The 16,673-nt window shown below is 41.9% G+C and overlaps 1 protein-coding gene and 1 long non-coding RNA gene across 3 annotated transcripts in view; one reads left to right on the forward strand and one right to left on the reverse strand.

Moving 5' to 3' along the window:
* Positions 1 to 12,389, reverse strand: part of LOC119717675 (uncharacterized) — a 28,383-nt gene extending 15,994 nt beyond the window's left edge. For both annotated transcript variants that reach the window (XR_005267683.2, XR_005267684.2), the window contains exons 1-2: positions 11,568 to 12,389; positions 10,479 to 10,607 (exon numbers count right to left, since the gene is read on the reverse strand). This is a non-coding gene — a long non-coding RNA (uncharacterized lncRNA). The remainder of the gene's footprint in view (positions 1 to 10,478; positions 10,608 to 11,567) is intronic.
* Positions 5,674 to 11,098, forward strand: LOC119717676 (uncharacterized). The gene has a single exon (XM_072039423.1). The coding sequence runs from the start codon at positions 5,674 to 5,676 to the stop codon at positions 7,843 to 7,845; it is 2,172 nt and encodes a 723-aa protein (XP_071895524.1). The 3' UTR covers positions 7,846 to 11,098.
* Positions 12,390 to 16,673: the final 4,284 nt, after the last annotated feature.

Below are 16,673 nucleotides of genomic sequence, written 5' to 3' on the forward strand. Positions count from 1 at the left end.
GCAGACAAGGACCCCATCATTGTAAGTGAGTATATTCTTTATTCTGGTTTGGTTTTCTGGTAGACCGGTCGTCTGGGACTGTCCAGTAAGTCGGAAGGTGACTTCTGCAGGACAGTATTGGGTATATACTTTGTGGTTAGTACCACAAGTATATCTGGGGACCTTGGGTCCATCTGTATCTGGAACTGTCTGTAAGTCAGAAGGTGATCTTCTGCGAGGCAGTGTTTGGTATATACTTTGTGGTAAGCACCATAAGTATATTTGGGGACCTTAAGGAAAGAGCTCGCTTTAAGGTCCATCTGGAATTGTGTTGTCTATTTCGGTTTTCTGACTCATGGAGTATGGTATTTAACTTTGGTTATTGTTACTGTGATTTTGGCTATTTTTCTGGTGGTAATAGTAGGTTCGTGGCATTGTTATAAGAGAGATATCGTTACGGTGTTACACAGTTCGGTTTTCTGACTTATTGCATGTGGAATTTGACTCTGACTATTGTTATTGTGATTTTAGCAATATTGCTGGTAATAGTAGCTTTGTGACATCGCTACTGAAAGATATTGCGTGCCTGTAATTTTGTGAGTGATACGTTTTTGTGATACACTTTTGTAAGTAACACGTGTATTCTGAAAGTGTAAACTGGAAAATGGGGGGGCGAGTAAGCAGTGAAATTCCTAAGAAAAGTGTGCTGGGTTGTATTTTGAGTCATTGGAAGGATATAGGGGGGGCTCCGGGTGGAAGTGAAAATAAGAAAACCCTGATAAAATATTGTAATCAGTGGTGGCCCCTTTATAAATTACAAGAAGGGGAAAAATGGCCCAAAAATGGGACCTTGAATTACAACACGCTATTGCAATTAATGTTATTCTTAAGGAGGGAAGGGAAATGGGATGAAGTTTCATATGCGGATATGTTTTTTACTCTAAGAAACCACCCAGAATGGCAGAAGGAGTGTGGCATTAATTTGGCCCCACAAGACCCTTTGATTTTATCGATAGAAAAGGATATGAGAAGGGATGGAGTGGGGAAATTAAAGAGGTGTTGTTCAGCATGTAGCATTGGGCAGAGGTGTTTAAAATTAAATGAGCCAGAAGAAAGGATGGAAGATTATGTTTTACCACCTATAAATGGTGATGTAGGTGCTGGAATAGAAGTTGAAGGCGCTGGAAATGACATAGACTCTAAGGGGTTTACTCCGATAACTGCTCGTACACGAAGTAAAATAAGACCAATAATCCAAGCCCCTCTGCGTCAGGCTATGGGAGCTAATGGACCTGCTAGAATTAAAGTACCCTTCACAACTAATGAACTAGATGCCTGGAAGGAGGCGGTGAAAGGGTATCGAGATGATCCAGAGGTGGTGGCTAAAAGATTTGAATTGATTGTGAAAAACTTAGACCCGGATTGGAAGGATATAGAGATAATGCTGGCTGCATTATCAGAAACCGAGAAACAGCTAATAGTTAAAACTGCTAGAACGCAGGTACAAATCCAGGTAGCCTCGGGAGCCCTGCCCGGCACAGTGGAAGTACATGTGCCTAGGGCAGACCCCAATTGGGATTATAATGATGAGAATGATTATAAAATGCTAAAAAGATATCAAGAATGGATTAGGATTGCTTTAGAAAATGCAATACCTAAATCTGTGAATTGGTCAAGACTATATACAATAAAACAGGGGACCTCAGAAACCCCATCCGAATTTCTTGAAAGGCTGAGGGCAGCAATGCAGAAGTTTACCACTATAGACCCTTCCTCTGAGGGGGGTAAACTTCAATTAGTATCTCTGTTTTTGGGTCAATCGGCGGAAGATATTAGACGAAAACTTCAGAAAATGAAAGAACCAGACATAAGGGATTTGGAAAGATTAGTAGAAGAAGCCTGGAGAGTGTTTAGAAATCGTGAGGGGAATGAAAGGCAAAAGTTAGGTGAGACGATTGCAGCAGCCACTGTGACAGCCCTGCGAAAGCAGGAAGAATCTTTTCGAGGCAGGAGAAGGGGGGGGAAGGTAATTCGACTCCCCTTGCGGGCTGAACAGTGTGCCTTTTGTAAAGAGATAGGACACTGGAAAAGGGAATGCCCGAAGCGGCAAGAGGAAAATAAGCTATTAATGGCTACAAAACAATGAAGGAGACCGGGGGACTCTACCCTAGCAGATCCACTGGTTAAAATTAAGCTAGGGAAATTGGGTCGGGAAGTAGAATTTTTAGTAGATACAGGAGCTACATATTCAGTGTTAAATCAGAAGTTGATGCCAGAAGATAAAGATTTTGTGACAGTGGTGGGGGCAACGGGTAGGCACGAAAAAGCTTTCTTTTTAAAGCCATTAGAATATGAATTGGGGAAGCAAATGGGAATACATAGGTTTTTGTATTTGCCGGGATCTCCTAGATCTTTATTGGGACGGGATTTATTAGAGCAATTAGAAGCTGAAATTGTTTTTGAAGAGGGAAGGGTAGAGTTAAGAGTAAAAGAAGACCGACTTATAAGTGCACTAAGTTTGGTATTGATCCAAACTGATTCTTTTAATGAAACCCTTCCGGAAATCCAGGATCAGGTTTATCCAGGGGTGTGGGAATCTGATGTCCCTGGGAAAGCAAAGAATGCTGCACCAATAGTGGTAAAATTAAAACCAGGAGAGAAGCCAGTAAAGGTTAAGCAGTACCCCCTTAGAATAGAAGATAGAAGAGGAATAAAAGATACAATAGATAAGTTTTTGAAATATGGGTTACTGGTCGAGTGTGAATCAGAATATAATACTCCCATCTTACCAATTAAGAAACCGGATGGGAAGAGTTATAGGTTAGTACAGGACTTGAGAGCAATAAACAGGATCACTGAAGACATACACCCTGTGGTAGCAAACCCTTATACGCTATTGACCAAGTTAAGGGACGAGTTGGTCTGGTTTACCGTACTGGATTTAAAGGATGCCTTCTTTTGTTTAACCTTGGCCCCAGAAAGCCGAAACCTCTTTGCCTTTGAATGGGAAAATCCTGACTCAGGACGAAAAGTCCAGTTAACATGGACAGTGCTTCCTCAGGGGTTTAAAAATAGCCCTACGATTTTTGGTAATCAACTTGCAAAGGAACTTGAATCCTGGGAAGCCCCCAATTCTGCAGGGGTCCTGCTGCAATATGTTGATGATCTCTTGATTGCTACCGAAGACAGGGGAAGCTGCATACAGTGGACGGTGAGCCTCCTTAATTTCCTAGGAATGAATGGATATCGGGTTTCACAACAGAAGGCACAGTTGGTTCAAACCCACGTGACGTACCTAGGATTTGAGATCTCAGGAGGACAACGTGAACTGGGGACGGAACGCAAGGAAGCATTCTGTCGTACCCCAGAACCACAGACTGTTAAAGAATTACGAACTTTCCTAGGAATGACAGGTTGGTGCAGATTATGGATCAACAATTATGGATTAATTGTAAGGCCTTTGTATGATTTAATTAAAGATAACTGCATAAGACTAATATGGACAGGAGAAGCCCGAGCAGCCTTTAAGAAGCTTAAGATGGAGTTGATGCGAGCCCCAGCTCTTGGTTTACCAGATTTGTCTAAACCCTTTTGGTTATACTCCTATGAAAGACAGGGTATGGCCTTAGGGGTACTAGCACAAAAGTTGGGACCTTACAAAAGGGCAGTGGCTTATTTCTCTAAACAATTGGATGAAGTAAGTAAAGGATGGCCAGGCTGCCTGCGAGCAGTGGCAGCCGTAATTATGAATATACAAGAAGCCCGGAAATTTACAATGGGGCAGAAGATAACAGTGTTTGTCTCACACACTGTGTCAGCAGTTTTAGAACAAAAGGGGGCTCATTGGTTATCTCCTCAGAGATTTTTGAAATATCAAGCAATATTGGTAGAACAGGACGATGTGGAAATTGTGATAACTAATATTGTGAATCCAGCCTCTTTTCTTAGTGATGCTCCGGCAGAACCTGTGATTCACGATTGTTTAGAAACTATGGAGACTGTGTATTCCAGCCGACCAGACCTTAAGGAGGAGCCCATGGAAGATGCGGAAGAAACGTGGTTCACGGATGGGAGCAGTTTTGTTACACAAGGACAACGTAAAGCTGGATATGCTATAACAACTACTCAGCAGGTAATTGAGTCTAAGCCTTTACCCCCTGGAACATCAGCTCAAAAGGCGGAGATAGTTGCTCTCACGAGAGCATTGGAACTGGCAGCTGGAAAAAGGGTAAATATTTGGACAGATTCTAAATATGCATTCGGCGTGGTACATGCTCATGGAGCGATTTGGAAAGAACGTGGATTACTGACTGCTCAGGGAAAACAGATAAAACATGCTGAAGAAATTTTAAAATTGTTAGAGGCTGTAAAACAACCAGAAAAAGTGGCTATTATGCATTGCCGAGGGCATCAAAGAGGATCCACCGACTTTGAGATTGGGAACAGATTGGCTGATAAAGAGGCAAGAAGGGCGGCGGAAAGAGGCCAAGTGGAAGTGCTTGCTTTAATACCAGACGGTAAAATTCAGGCATTAGAGAAAGGACAGGCTCCTAAATATTCAAAAGAAGATTTAAAGTTGATCGAGGATCTAAAAGGGAAGCTGAATGTTGATGGGTGGGCTCATTTGAAGGACAACAGGGTTGTTATGCCCTCTAATTTGGTGTGGCCTATGGTTTTGGGGGAACACAATAAAACCCATTGGGGAGCCGATGCCCTGTATAAACTATTAAATCGAGTCTTGGTAGCAAGAAATCTGTATACCACAATAAGGCAGGTAACCCAACAATGTGACACCTGTATGCGTCATAATCCCAATACAGGAAATAGGGTGACATTTGGTGTCATTGATAAAGGGAACTATCCTGGGCAGCATTGGCAAATTGATTTCTCGGAACTACCAAGAAAAGGGGGGTATCGGTACCTATTAGTTTTAACAGATACCTTCTCGGGATGGCCCGAGGTCTTCCCTTGCAGAACTAATAAGGCTAAGGAGGTAATTAAGGCATTATTGAATGAAATAATACCCCGATTCGGGATCCCAGCAACCATTTCCTCAGATAGAGGCTCGCATTTTGGTGCAAAGATTGTTCAGCGAATAAGCCAGGCTTTAGGGATAGATTGGCATCTTCACACTCCTTATAGACCACAGGCAAGTGGACAGGTAGAAAAAATGAACCATTTAATTAAACAACAAATAGCTAAAATCGGACAAGAGGCTAATTTGTCATGGCCTCAATCCCTCCCTTTAGCATTACTCAGAATTAGAGTTAAACCTAGAGTAAAAGAGAATTTGAGCCCCTTTGAAATTTTATATGGAAGGCCATATCAATTTCTATTTAGTGGGGAGGATCTAACGCAGCTGGGATCAGAATATTTATATACTTATATAACTGAACTTCAAAAACAATTAAATAAAGTACATAAATTTGTGTTAGGGACCAGAGCTAGAGGGTTGGATCAACCAATCCACCCCTTTAAGCCTGGGGACTATGTATATATAAAGACTTTTTCAGGACAACCCCTAGAGGAAAAATGGAATGGACCATATCAAGTGTTGCTGACAACTCACACTGCTATCAAGATTAGAGAACAAGCTGCTTGGATCCACTATTCCCGAGTGAAGAAGGCTCCAGGAGCTCCTTGGAAAGTAACACCAGGTGACGATGAACTGAAACTAAAGCTTAGTCGATCAAAATGAGGACATTAAGGTTGAGAGTATTTGGTAATATGGTTGGCAGAAGATTTGTTCAGAGAATTGTTTTGTTTTTATGGCTTATATTTGTAATTGTGATTCAAGAAGGTGCCTCTGTGACAATAGAGAATGGTGGGTGGCCTTGGACTGAAGCCGTAACAACAGAGGATAAGAATCTTAATGGAAGGTTATCAGTCATGGTCATCTGGCGAACAAATGTTAACTATTTATATAAACCATCAGAATGGCAAAAATTAGGGGAAGGGTGGACACACCAAAGAACCATAGGAGATGAAATTAAAATAGGGTGTCAAATGTTTAATGGAACGACTGACGAGAAAGCAACGGGGATTCTGGTTAAACCGATTTCCAAAAATGGACAACAAGAGGGTTGTATTCGCCCAGGTAAATTGGATTGCTGGTATAATTTTACATTAACAGAGAATGTAGAAATCAGCTGTTTTTGGAATAATAATAATGGCCAACAGTCCAAAGTCAATAATGGTGAGGGCCTCATGTTAAATTTTACAATATATGCGGCACTTCCTACAACAGTGAGACCCTCTACAACCCACACCCCACCTCTAATCAAACTGGAACCCAAAATTTATGAAACTGGCCCATATGTAGTAAGGAACACGGGCCAACAGCAATTGTTATTTAATCCAGAATGGTCACTCAAGCGTGTTGAGTTGCTAATACAAATCAACATCTCGGCAGTTCAACCAGCCTGTTCTCCTTTCTTAAGAACATCATTTGAAGACTGGACAATATGGTCACAGAAGCAAGTGCACTTCAGGGGCAGGACACGAAGAGACTTAACTGGAATGCTAGGAACAGGGTTAGGAATTCTAAATGGAATTGATTCAGAAATATTAATGAATAAGCTAGCCACAGCAACAAGTGAATTGACAAAATTAAAACAACCCTTGCAATCATCCTTATTGGCATTGGGAACTAGCCAATGGCAAGTTTCAAAGGTGTTACCGAAATGGGAAAATGCGGAAGACCAAGACCACAAACTAATAATAGATGCACTTAGTATGATTCAAGATAATGTATCCTTAGCTCTTAGTTGTATGCAAGCACAGTTATGGTTGCAGGCAACGGCTGCCCTGATTATTAGGGAAGGAAGTGAAGGCATTTTTCCAGCTGAAATCCGAAAGGCAGTTTGGGACAATGCCAATGATTTTGAGAAGAAGTTCCAGTCTTGGTGGACCCTGGTGAATTTTACTTATGATCCCGTTGTTAACATGGCTACTGCCTTCGTGCTTACTATACGTAATGCTACAGTTTATGTTATACACCCAATCCTTGCACTAGGATTAAACCATGAGAAGACAGTGCTTTATCCTTCAGAGCATAGAACATGGGCACGAATGGAGAATGGGAAATGGCAGTCCGTAAATCTAGAATCATGTGTTACCCGGGAACAACAAGGATTTATTTGTGAAAGTAATACAATTGATGCTCAGGACGTATGTTTTGACACGGAGCAAGGTATCTGCCACTTTGAAATTCATCCAAATACTAGTCAAAAGACTGTGCTTGTATATGTTGGTAAAGGGTGCGTGTGTTTAAGAACTGCTTGTGATTTTGTAGAAATAGACAAGGAGAATATAACTCTCCATAGCAAAAATCATTCTAATTTTTGTATTTGTAACTTTGTTAGAATCGTCGGGTGTGATTTTCAATATTTGGCACCAGTGGTATCCCACCAGCTGATCAAGTCTAACAACACAATGTATCATAAGTTACTACCTACACCTATTGGGATGAACCTCACACTAGTGAAGCAACTAGTTAAACACCAAGACCTGATTAGAATTTTAAAAGGTATTCAGGAAAATGGAGAGAAGACTCTAATTACTGTCCATCATGATACAAAGGAAATAAGCAGAGTTTTGCAAAGAGTGAAACGAGACACAAGTCACAACTGGTGGGATACACTTTTTGGATGGTCGCCAACTGCAACTGGGATTTTGAACACACTGAGTCACCCAATTATTGTTTTATTGATATTAGTTGGTATAAGTTTAATATTGTCTTTTGTATTACTTGTTTGGAATTGGAAATTGTTACAACGAATGTCCATGTTAGCCTCCTTGACAGATGTGCATGGTAAGGTATTGAGGGGTACATATCATAATGATTGGGAAAGAAAATTTCTCTAATCACATTAGTAGTGTTAGGCTGATGCAAAAGAATTTGCATGGGAAAAGAAAAGGGGGGATTGATTAGGGAGGTATTGGGGAGGCATTGGGGAGGCAAGGACAATCCCCACACATGGACTGTATATCTCGAAACAAGACACTGAAACTCATGATAAGGAAGCGGCAGACGGACAGAGAAACAAACGTAAGGACTATAAATCTCAAAACTGGACATTGGAATTCATTATAAAGATACAACAAACGGAAGAATTGGCAACAACCAGCTCTCGCAATTAAGAAACATGCCAATTCAGCAGATTCCTGACCAAAGGTGAAAAGTACACTGTGAGGAAGACTCGGGGTCTTCCTCCCAGAGACCCCTGCCCACGTCCCAAAGACCCCTGCCCACAATTCTTGGAAGGCTCTACGCAGGCGCAAGGTGCCAAAAGGCTAATTAGCATGAGAAGCGAGGGAAGGCGGGGATAGGTAATGCATATGTATAGGTGCTTGTAGAATATTGATAGATTGATTGTATAAATTCAAGACTGCTTTTTGCTTTGGGTATGCACGATAGGTGGAGAGATCCCCCGTGCATCCAGCGCTGCAATAAAGAATATACCACTTAAAGGAATTTCGGCTTCGATCTTTGAATCAAAAGTCACTATGAAGTCAATATGATGGAGACTGGAACTGCATAAAGCAGTTTGAAATAACAGCAGTTCTGCTGAATGTGGCATCACTGAACCCAAACTGCAGCTTAAAGGACATTTGCTTACAGAGCTTGACAAATTGGAAACGCGTAACAACCCCTGATGTATCCTGAAGATAACGGTCAGTGAACTAATTATTTCACGTTGATAAAATCAGGCAACAATCCTTTTGTCAATATCCCTCTGCAAGCCAGTTGTGACAATAAACAGGAGGAAAAAAAAAAATCTATCTAAATAATTGCTTTGCTGTTGTTGTCTCTTTTATGTGCATGTGTTTTGATATTTGCTCTTATTTGAAAAAATTAGGATCTTTTCTGTTTTATTGACAGATTCTTAATATTTGTGTGAAGACTGCATTTGTCTTTTCGTCTTGCACTAAGAGCTGGATACAGCAAGCAACACGAATCTCTTATGCGTTATGTTTGTGGATACGTTTGCAGAAGTTTCCTATCAAAGTGTACTTACAGATCCACAGATTGTTACAACTTCGCAGATAAATCTTTAAAGGACAACACCTGTACCACCAGCTCACAAGCTACTGCTGTGGCCTTACTGGTTTGTATTAGAGAAACTGCCACCCACATACAGAATATGTCTGTTATACCTATCAAGTATTTTTGACCTTTTTTGGTTCTGACAACATCATAGAAGACGAATTTGCAGTGTGGGCCACAATGTATCACCCACCAAGGCCTAAGAAGAGCATTCTTTTTACTTAAAAAATGATTATATGCACAGGTAGTGCATTTATTTTAATTTTCATTCATATCCCTTGTATTTATAGCCATTTCTTTCTAATGTATATTGCTTTTTTGTTCCTTGAAGTCCTCCTGAGAGAACACAATTGATTAAACAAAGTTTTTCAGGTTTGTGCTGGTACTGCCCATTCTAGATGCTTATGGCTTCAAGCATGAAGAAGCAACTCTCTGTGCCAAACTTAATTTTGGTTCAGTTTAAAGGTGAATCCTGCAGTCATTTCTCCTTGCCTAGACTTCTATTTGCTTCTGGCAACACTGCATCTCGCTTCTGCAGTGCCTCAGATCCAGGACAGTCTCTGTATTTCTAAACCAAAAGCGACATGCATCTTTTCTTCAATGCAGTTAAATCGTTAAAGAACCAGACAGGCTGAGAAGTACTACAACCACAGGAATTAACAATGTGCACATCCAACATTTCCATAGAGATACTCCCTCAACTCTGCAATCAGCAACCCCTCTCCTCCCTGTTCAGACCTGTATTTTCTCTGGCCCAGACACTGCACTCTAACTGCATCCCACATTGTTTTCTTGTGGGTTACAAGTCAGCATCCCTTGTAGCTAGCTGGGAACCCTGAGGGCTGAGTTCTTGACTTTACTGCAGTGTTGGAGGGAAGGATTTGTCAGCTTTCTCATCTCAAATAAGCCATCAATTATCTTCTCTGGGTTTTGCTTGATGGTGGTCAACAGAGCCAAAAGTTTCTCAGTGACAGCAAACTGTCAGGATCATTTCTTTATTAAAAGTACCTATGTTTTGGTCTGAAGGCCATCGTTAGTGGTGCATTAGTGAAAGATTGTTTTGTTGCAATGATTTTAGTCATTGTTTCAAGGAGAATGCTGTTTATAACTAGAACTTTTAAGCACTGATCATTACAGAAAGGGAGATAGTGCCTAGGGGATTCAGGAGGGTTTGAAGTACACAAAGGTGCAGGCTCACTTTTACAATCCTAACAACCTTTCAGAATACAGTTGTGCTTACCATGCTCTTGAATTACTAGTGCCATTAATTCAAAATGAACTAACAAGTACTGTAAAATGCTTACATGCATGCAACCACAGAAAGCAACATTACAGAAAACACACCTTTACAAAATCTACCATTACACTATCTGAACATCTCACTTTATGTTGTGTTATATCCGTAAGTCTTTTCCTACTGTTTAAACAAAAACATCAAGGTGAATTTTACCTTTAATATTGAAGACTGTAAGGCCCACAATCAGTTGAGATTCAACAGACTATCCTTCCCAGCTTGCATCACCACAGCCTTAATGATGAGATGTCCTCTTCACAAGTTCTCAGCATTGGGACCGATGTGCTTGCAGAGAGACACAGAGCTTTATTTTCCAGAGAATTGTCATGGCTTTGGATTGAAAACTTAAATCCATCTTTGACAATGTACTGTGTCTGGTTGGCATGGAGTTAGTTTTCTTCATATTACACCGGGTTTTGGATTTATGGCTGAAACAGAGGTAGTAACTCACTGATATTTTAGCTACCTCTAAGAAGCGCTTGTGCAAGCAGCATCAAGGCCTTTTGTTTCCACTCTGCCCTGCAGCAAGTGAGCTGGGAGTGACTAAGAGGCTACACAGGGAACACAGCTGGGACAGCTGACCCAAAGCAATAAAAGGGGTATTTCACACTAGTTAAGGTCCTGCACCGCAATAAAACTGGATTATACTCTTTCTAACATAGCTGTTGCCTGGAGAGTGGCTGGTCATTGGTCTGCTGATAGGATATAGCCTTTACACCACATTTTTTGTTCTTGTTGTTCCCTTTTCTTCATTTATTAAACTATCTGTACCTTGACCCCTGAGTTTTCTTGCTTTTGTTCCTCCTACTTGCTGCACCCTTCACATCGGGGAGTGAATGGCTACAGGGTGCTGAGCTTCTGGCTGGGGTCAGCCCACCAGACTACCAAACTTGAACCGTCTTACTTAGCTTTACGTTATTTTTAGTTTCATTAGAAATAGGTCAGTCATTTCAAAGAAAATGCTAGAAGATTGTGCTGTGTTAACTGGGAAGCATCAGCATCTTCCTATTGACAATGAAGGTCTGGAAGGGTTGAGCCATCATGGCCACCTGCCTTTCGATCTCCCCCAGAGATACCCCTCTCATCTGCACACCCACTCTCAAAACAAACAACCAAAATGAAAAACATGCATGCTCGTGCCCAGGGGGACTTGCTGGGACTCAGGAATAAATGCTACAAGACTCCCACTGCCACGGCCACATTCCAGCCCAAGCCTGCAGGGAGGAAGCAGAATTTCTTACTTACTTTTCTCATCCACATGGAAGATGCTCTAGCAACAAGCACAAGAGCTGAAAGCAGTGAACCATTTTTCTCTTGCAGCTGTGGTACTGATGAACAGACAGCAAACAAAGCTGGTGGTGTGGGGAGGTCTGGTTTAGTACAGAAGTTAAAACATGAAGTAGGCTCTACGTGGCCAAGCTGGCGGCACTAGAGCTGGAGTCTAAGAAAAGTTTCAAGGCCAGCAACACTGCTGGGATGGAAACATGCCGTGGGCCCCAGAGGCAGAGGAAAACAAGTTAGAGCCAAGGTATATAAGAAGATAAAAAGATTTAATAATAATAAGGTTGAAGTAGGTACTGAAAAGTCAGTACAAGAAAGAAGGAGAAAAAGAAAAAAAAAGTAACCATGAAGGCAAGATTTTTAAAAGAAAAGTCTAAGAAAGCAGTCAGATAAGGATAGTAATGGAGAATAGTAAGTGTAGAGACTACAGCCAAGTCTTAAGATTTTTAAAGGACCAGGTTTCTAGAGAAAAGGCTACAGCCCACCAGCCTGCCATGAAGAAAATCACCCTTGATTGGAAAGCAGAGCACAAACCTTGCTAGCATTCAGCTAATGAGGTATTAGCAGGAAAACAGATAATTTATACCACCTGGGAGTAAAAGTACTATTAGGGCCATATTCAGTGGTGAAATTCTTCCAAGTTCTGTAGCCCAGCACTTCGACATGTGCAGCATAAGAAGCATTACATTTTTCTTGATGACTGGTTCTATTCTAGGTTGACAGGGATCATGTATGACTGAGCACGTGACAAGACAGTAGGTGAGATTTATGATGTGTTATGACATGTATGTGAAGAAAATGGCTACTGAATGTGTGGCTTTTGTGTTTGTATTTGGTCAAATTAAATTACCATTGCAGTTAAGCATATTGAATTTGTTACCTCGCTGTTACACAAACTTCCACCCTACTCGCCTTCAATCACAACTTCTGGTTTGATGGGAAGAGCTAAGTACGTGTTTTCTTACAATATGAGACAAAATAGATGCATCTACACCAAGACAAGAGAAGTATGTACACAAAGGAGGTCATCACCAAGACTTCAACCTATTCTCCTCTTCAATGCAATTCATTGCTTCCAAGTTTCACCATTTCTCTGCTGCCAGAAAACTCTGCGAAACTCCCCCATGGAGTGTGGTGTTTCTCCATCTGTAGGTCTAAACAGAGCTCCTGTTTGGAGGAAAATTCCACTTACTCTCAGTCACTTTCTGGGCTGAAAGGCAGCAGCAACTCCAGCAGCTTTGAGTTCTGGCTTTGAAGTTGATGCAGTGGAAGATCAAAGGGACACTGTTTTGTACCAGTGAGTGCTGTCATTTAAGATCCCAACAAGAAATGCACAGGACTACTACACAGGAGATTACAAAATACTTTTATTATGAGGCTAGCAGAAATTAGAGAGCTTAAACTCAGTTTACATCCCTCTGGATGCTGGGAACCCTGAGATGATATGGCATCAGAAGGACCTGTGTGATCTGAGTAAGGCATACTCCCATCCACAGTGAGGTTCACTAGCCTTCTAGCGCTCGGTGCTTAGAGTATTTACAGTTCTCTTACTGCAAAAAAACAGCCTCAGCGTGGCAGACGAGCGATGTTACATGTGGGTGAGTGTTTGATAAGGAGTAATCAAAGCCTACCTGAGTTTCACATGCCAAAAGTAATTATTCTAGTGGGTACTCTCTGCATTGCAGTCATGCATCACAGTCATTTAAGTGCTTCAGCTGCCACGGTTATGTAGCAGTCAAGCACTCTGTACAGCCTATGGCGTCATCCAGGTCAGCCACTGTGTGGATCACTGTCTTCTCAATACAATGGTCTTCCATGCGTGTCCATTACAGTTATCCATGTGTTTTCCAGTTTGAGTTTGTGAAATACTATCAAATTGGACAAGTCAAAGTTCTGTAAAAAGAACGCAGGAATGGAATAAAACATGCACAGTGAAGAAATGTCTATGGAGTTTTAGTTCTGCTCCACCGTATGGGTGCACTGTACTCAAGTTTTAAATTGTATGAGCACATGTAATTATTTTTCCAGGATAGATCAGCCAAAAGATGATTAAAAAGGTATGGCAAGTCCTGTACTGTGAGCATTATGACTTTTGCAGTAAATAAGCAGATTCTTTTACTATACAAATCTGATTTATGATATAATCTTTTTGATCTCTCTGAGCACACTTTTAAAAGCCCAGACCTCCTTTGTCAGCAGGAAGTGTCAGACGTTACTCAGAACTGAGGGAAGAAACCTCCAAGCTCATTGCAAGCTTCCAATATTTATTGACACAGATATTGGCGTGGATGTCTCGCAAGCAGCAACAGTGCTACACACCAGCCGCAAGAAGCCCCAGCTTAGAGTCTGCTTCATGATTCACCCTCACTCTCTAAGGAAGTTTGCATATATGCACATACTGCCTTAAAACTGATGATTACTCCTTCATCCAACTCTACATGCCAGCTGTCTGCCAAGCAGATTATTGTTATCCTCAACAACATCTACCGAACATCTGCAGAAAAGACCTCTGTGTAAGCCACCATGTTAGATACTGACATACCAGGGTAATCAGCTCTTAACTCCCACTGTTTTCCTCTATTGAAATGCTCCAATTTTTACAAGGGAAAGAAAAAGATAGTGAAATGTGACTTATCTCTGACACCAGACGGGAACTTCCCCTGGAGGGCCAGCAACACACCCCACTCATGGCTCATTCCGGCTGTTTTTTCTGTTACTCTGCTTGACTCAGACAGACCTAGTGCTGCACGCTGACACAGAGACTACCCCTAACTACCCACCTTCTCTCACGTTGCTGAAAAACACAACTCATGCTGGCAGCTCAGTGGGCTTCACCATTACCAGAAGTGGATTGCTGCATGTAAGCCACCTCTCAGCCCTTGATTATGTATCTGCTCTTTCACAAAGCTTAAGCAGTGTCTTTTCTGATTAATAGCAATCTCTTTGCCTGTGTCAAGATACTCCACGCACCTTCTGTTCTTAGATCATGGTCTCAGCTATAGAACCCACACTGCAACTTTACGTTAGCAAATCCAAATGAGACTGACGCTTGAGTGTGTTTCCCTCAAGGGTCTTTTCTGACTGGGCAAATTAGAAACTAAACACACTGGATCTATAAACCTGAAAAAAAATAAAATAAAAGGTTCCTATATTGCAGCCAAGACCAATTAAACCTTAGTGCACTTTCTTCCTGCAAACAATTCAAGTAAGCATCTGGACTGAAACAGTTATGAGCACGGACACACACTTCTGGCAGAACAGTGTCAGCTGCCAGCAAGCAGTTTCTGAAAGGCTGTCTCAACGGCTCTTCCTTGCCTATTTTTATACTACAGCCTCATTAAGCCAACATCTATACCTTACATGTTTCTACCTCATCACACCATTGGAAGCCATCTCTTTGTATCTCTGCCTTCATCTGTTTCAAGTGAGTGAGAGGAAGCAAGCTTTTTCAGGAGGTCTTTTCTCAGGACCCTTTTTCATGAAGAGTCTTCAAGCCTTTCCTGAGCTTCAACTGAAAGTTCCCTTTGAGGTTCCTGAGAAGTCCCTTTCTCCACACAAACCTGCAAAGGTTCATTACATCCTGTTTTCCAATACATTAATGAATGTGGTGAGCAATGACAGCCCCAACATCAACTGCTAAGCAATGCCAGTAGTCATCAGCTGCCAGCTGGACTTCGTACCACTGACCACAGACAGTATCCCTCTGAGCCAAACATTCAGCTAATCTTCAGCCACTAATGTAGGCCACTTAACCAAACCGTGTCCCTCCCATTTGGCTACAAGAATACAACCAGAAACCAAGTCAATAAGCCTTGTTAAAGGTAAATGCCACTTTCTACACTCCTCTTGCCCCACAGAATCAGTTCTCATCACAGGAGGCCATCAGGTCAGTCAGGTGTGATCTACCATTTGTAAACCCATGGTGACTGTTTCAAATGACTTTACCCTTACCATGCTTGGGTAGACATGGCTTCAAGGATGGTCGTTCTACAATCTTCCCAAATAAATAGGTCCTGTAGCTTCCTGGATCATCTTCCTGCCTTTGAAAATGGTAACATGCTATTGGCCTTTTTCTGCTTACCAGGGGTCTCCCTTACACCAAGTCGCCATGACCTTTCAAGGATGACAGAACAGCCTTGCGGTTATGTTAGCCACATCTCCCATCACCCTTGGATGCATCCTTTCTGGTTTCATGGACCTGTGCACAAACAATTGGCTGGGGTGGTCTTCAATTCCATCTTCCTCTGATATAGCTAGCTCTTCACTCCTGCAGACTGGAATGTCACTAGGCTCAGGGACACAGTAAGTCTGACAGAAACAGCAGAACAGAAGGTATTTCCCCAGTCTCTTATCACAGGGTCCACTGCCCGCAGAGCAACAGGATCACATTTTCATTATTCTTTTTGCTCCCAGTGTACCTAGGGGAACACCTCTTGAAACCTTTCTGAAATGGTTCCCCACAGATTGGAGACTACTGTGTCTCCACAATGATCTTCACAATCATCCAATTTCTCCATTCAAGTTTGCCAGCCAGCAGTTGGGCACCTAAATGTGCATTATACTTCCACCCTTGATCATAAATGGAATTCCTGCACCCATGAGCAGAGGGTGTGGGTGCTCACATAAGAGTGAGCACAACCTTCAAGGTATTTTGGTGCTCTCAAGGCCATGACAGGATCCACGGTTTGTACAATAACCCCACTGCTGACATTCATATTACAAGTCCTTTCAAATACAGGGAACATAAGACAACGGCCATGTATTACATTAATGACATATCTTCAGTGCTAGTGAGTGCCCTCATGTTGATGTTTGTCAGTTTTCTCCAAGCAACAGCACTTGTTTTTTCACAGTAGCCACATCTAGGTGGATGCCAGCATCTTGCCTGTCCCAGACCAAGGGCTTGTTGCACGATGGTGGCTTCAGTCAGCAGCATAAGGAGCAGGAGAAATGGAAATTGAGTAACAGCATCTGGCACAATTCTCTCATCCCACAGGCACATGCAGCAATTATGCAGCAAGTGTAGCACAGGCTAGAGGCCAACCTCAAGTGCGAAATACTTTAAGTACA

Source organism: Anas platyrhynchos, chromosome 1 (genome assembly GCF_047663525.1).
Source record: "Anas platyrhynchos isolate ZD024472 breed Pekin duck chromosome 1, IASCAAS_PekinDuck_T2T, whole genome shotgun sequence".
NCBI classification, from domain to species: domain Eukaryota; kingdom Metazoa; phylum Chordata; class Aves; order Anseriformes; family Anatidae; genus Anas; species Anas platyrhynchos.

What these genes read in the sequence shown, in the direction of transcription:
- LOC119717676 (XM_072039423.1), top strand. Translation starts at nt 5,674, where the DNA reads ATGAGGACATTAAGGTTGAGAGTATTTGGTAATATGGTTGGCAGAAGA.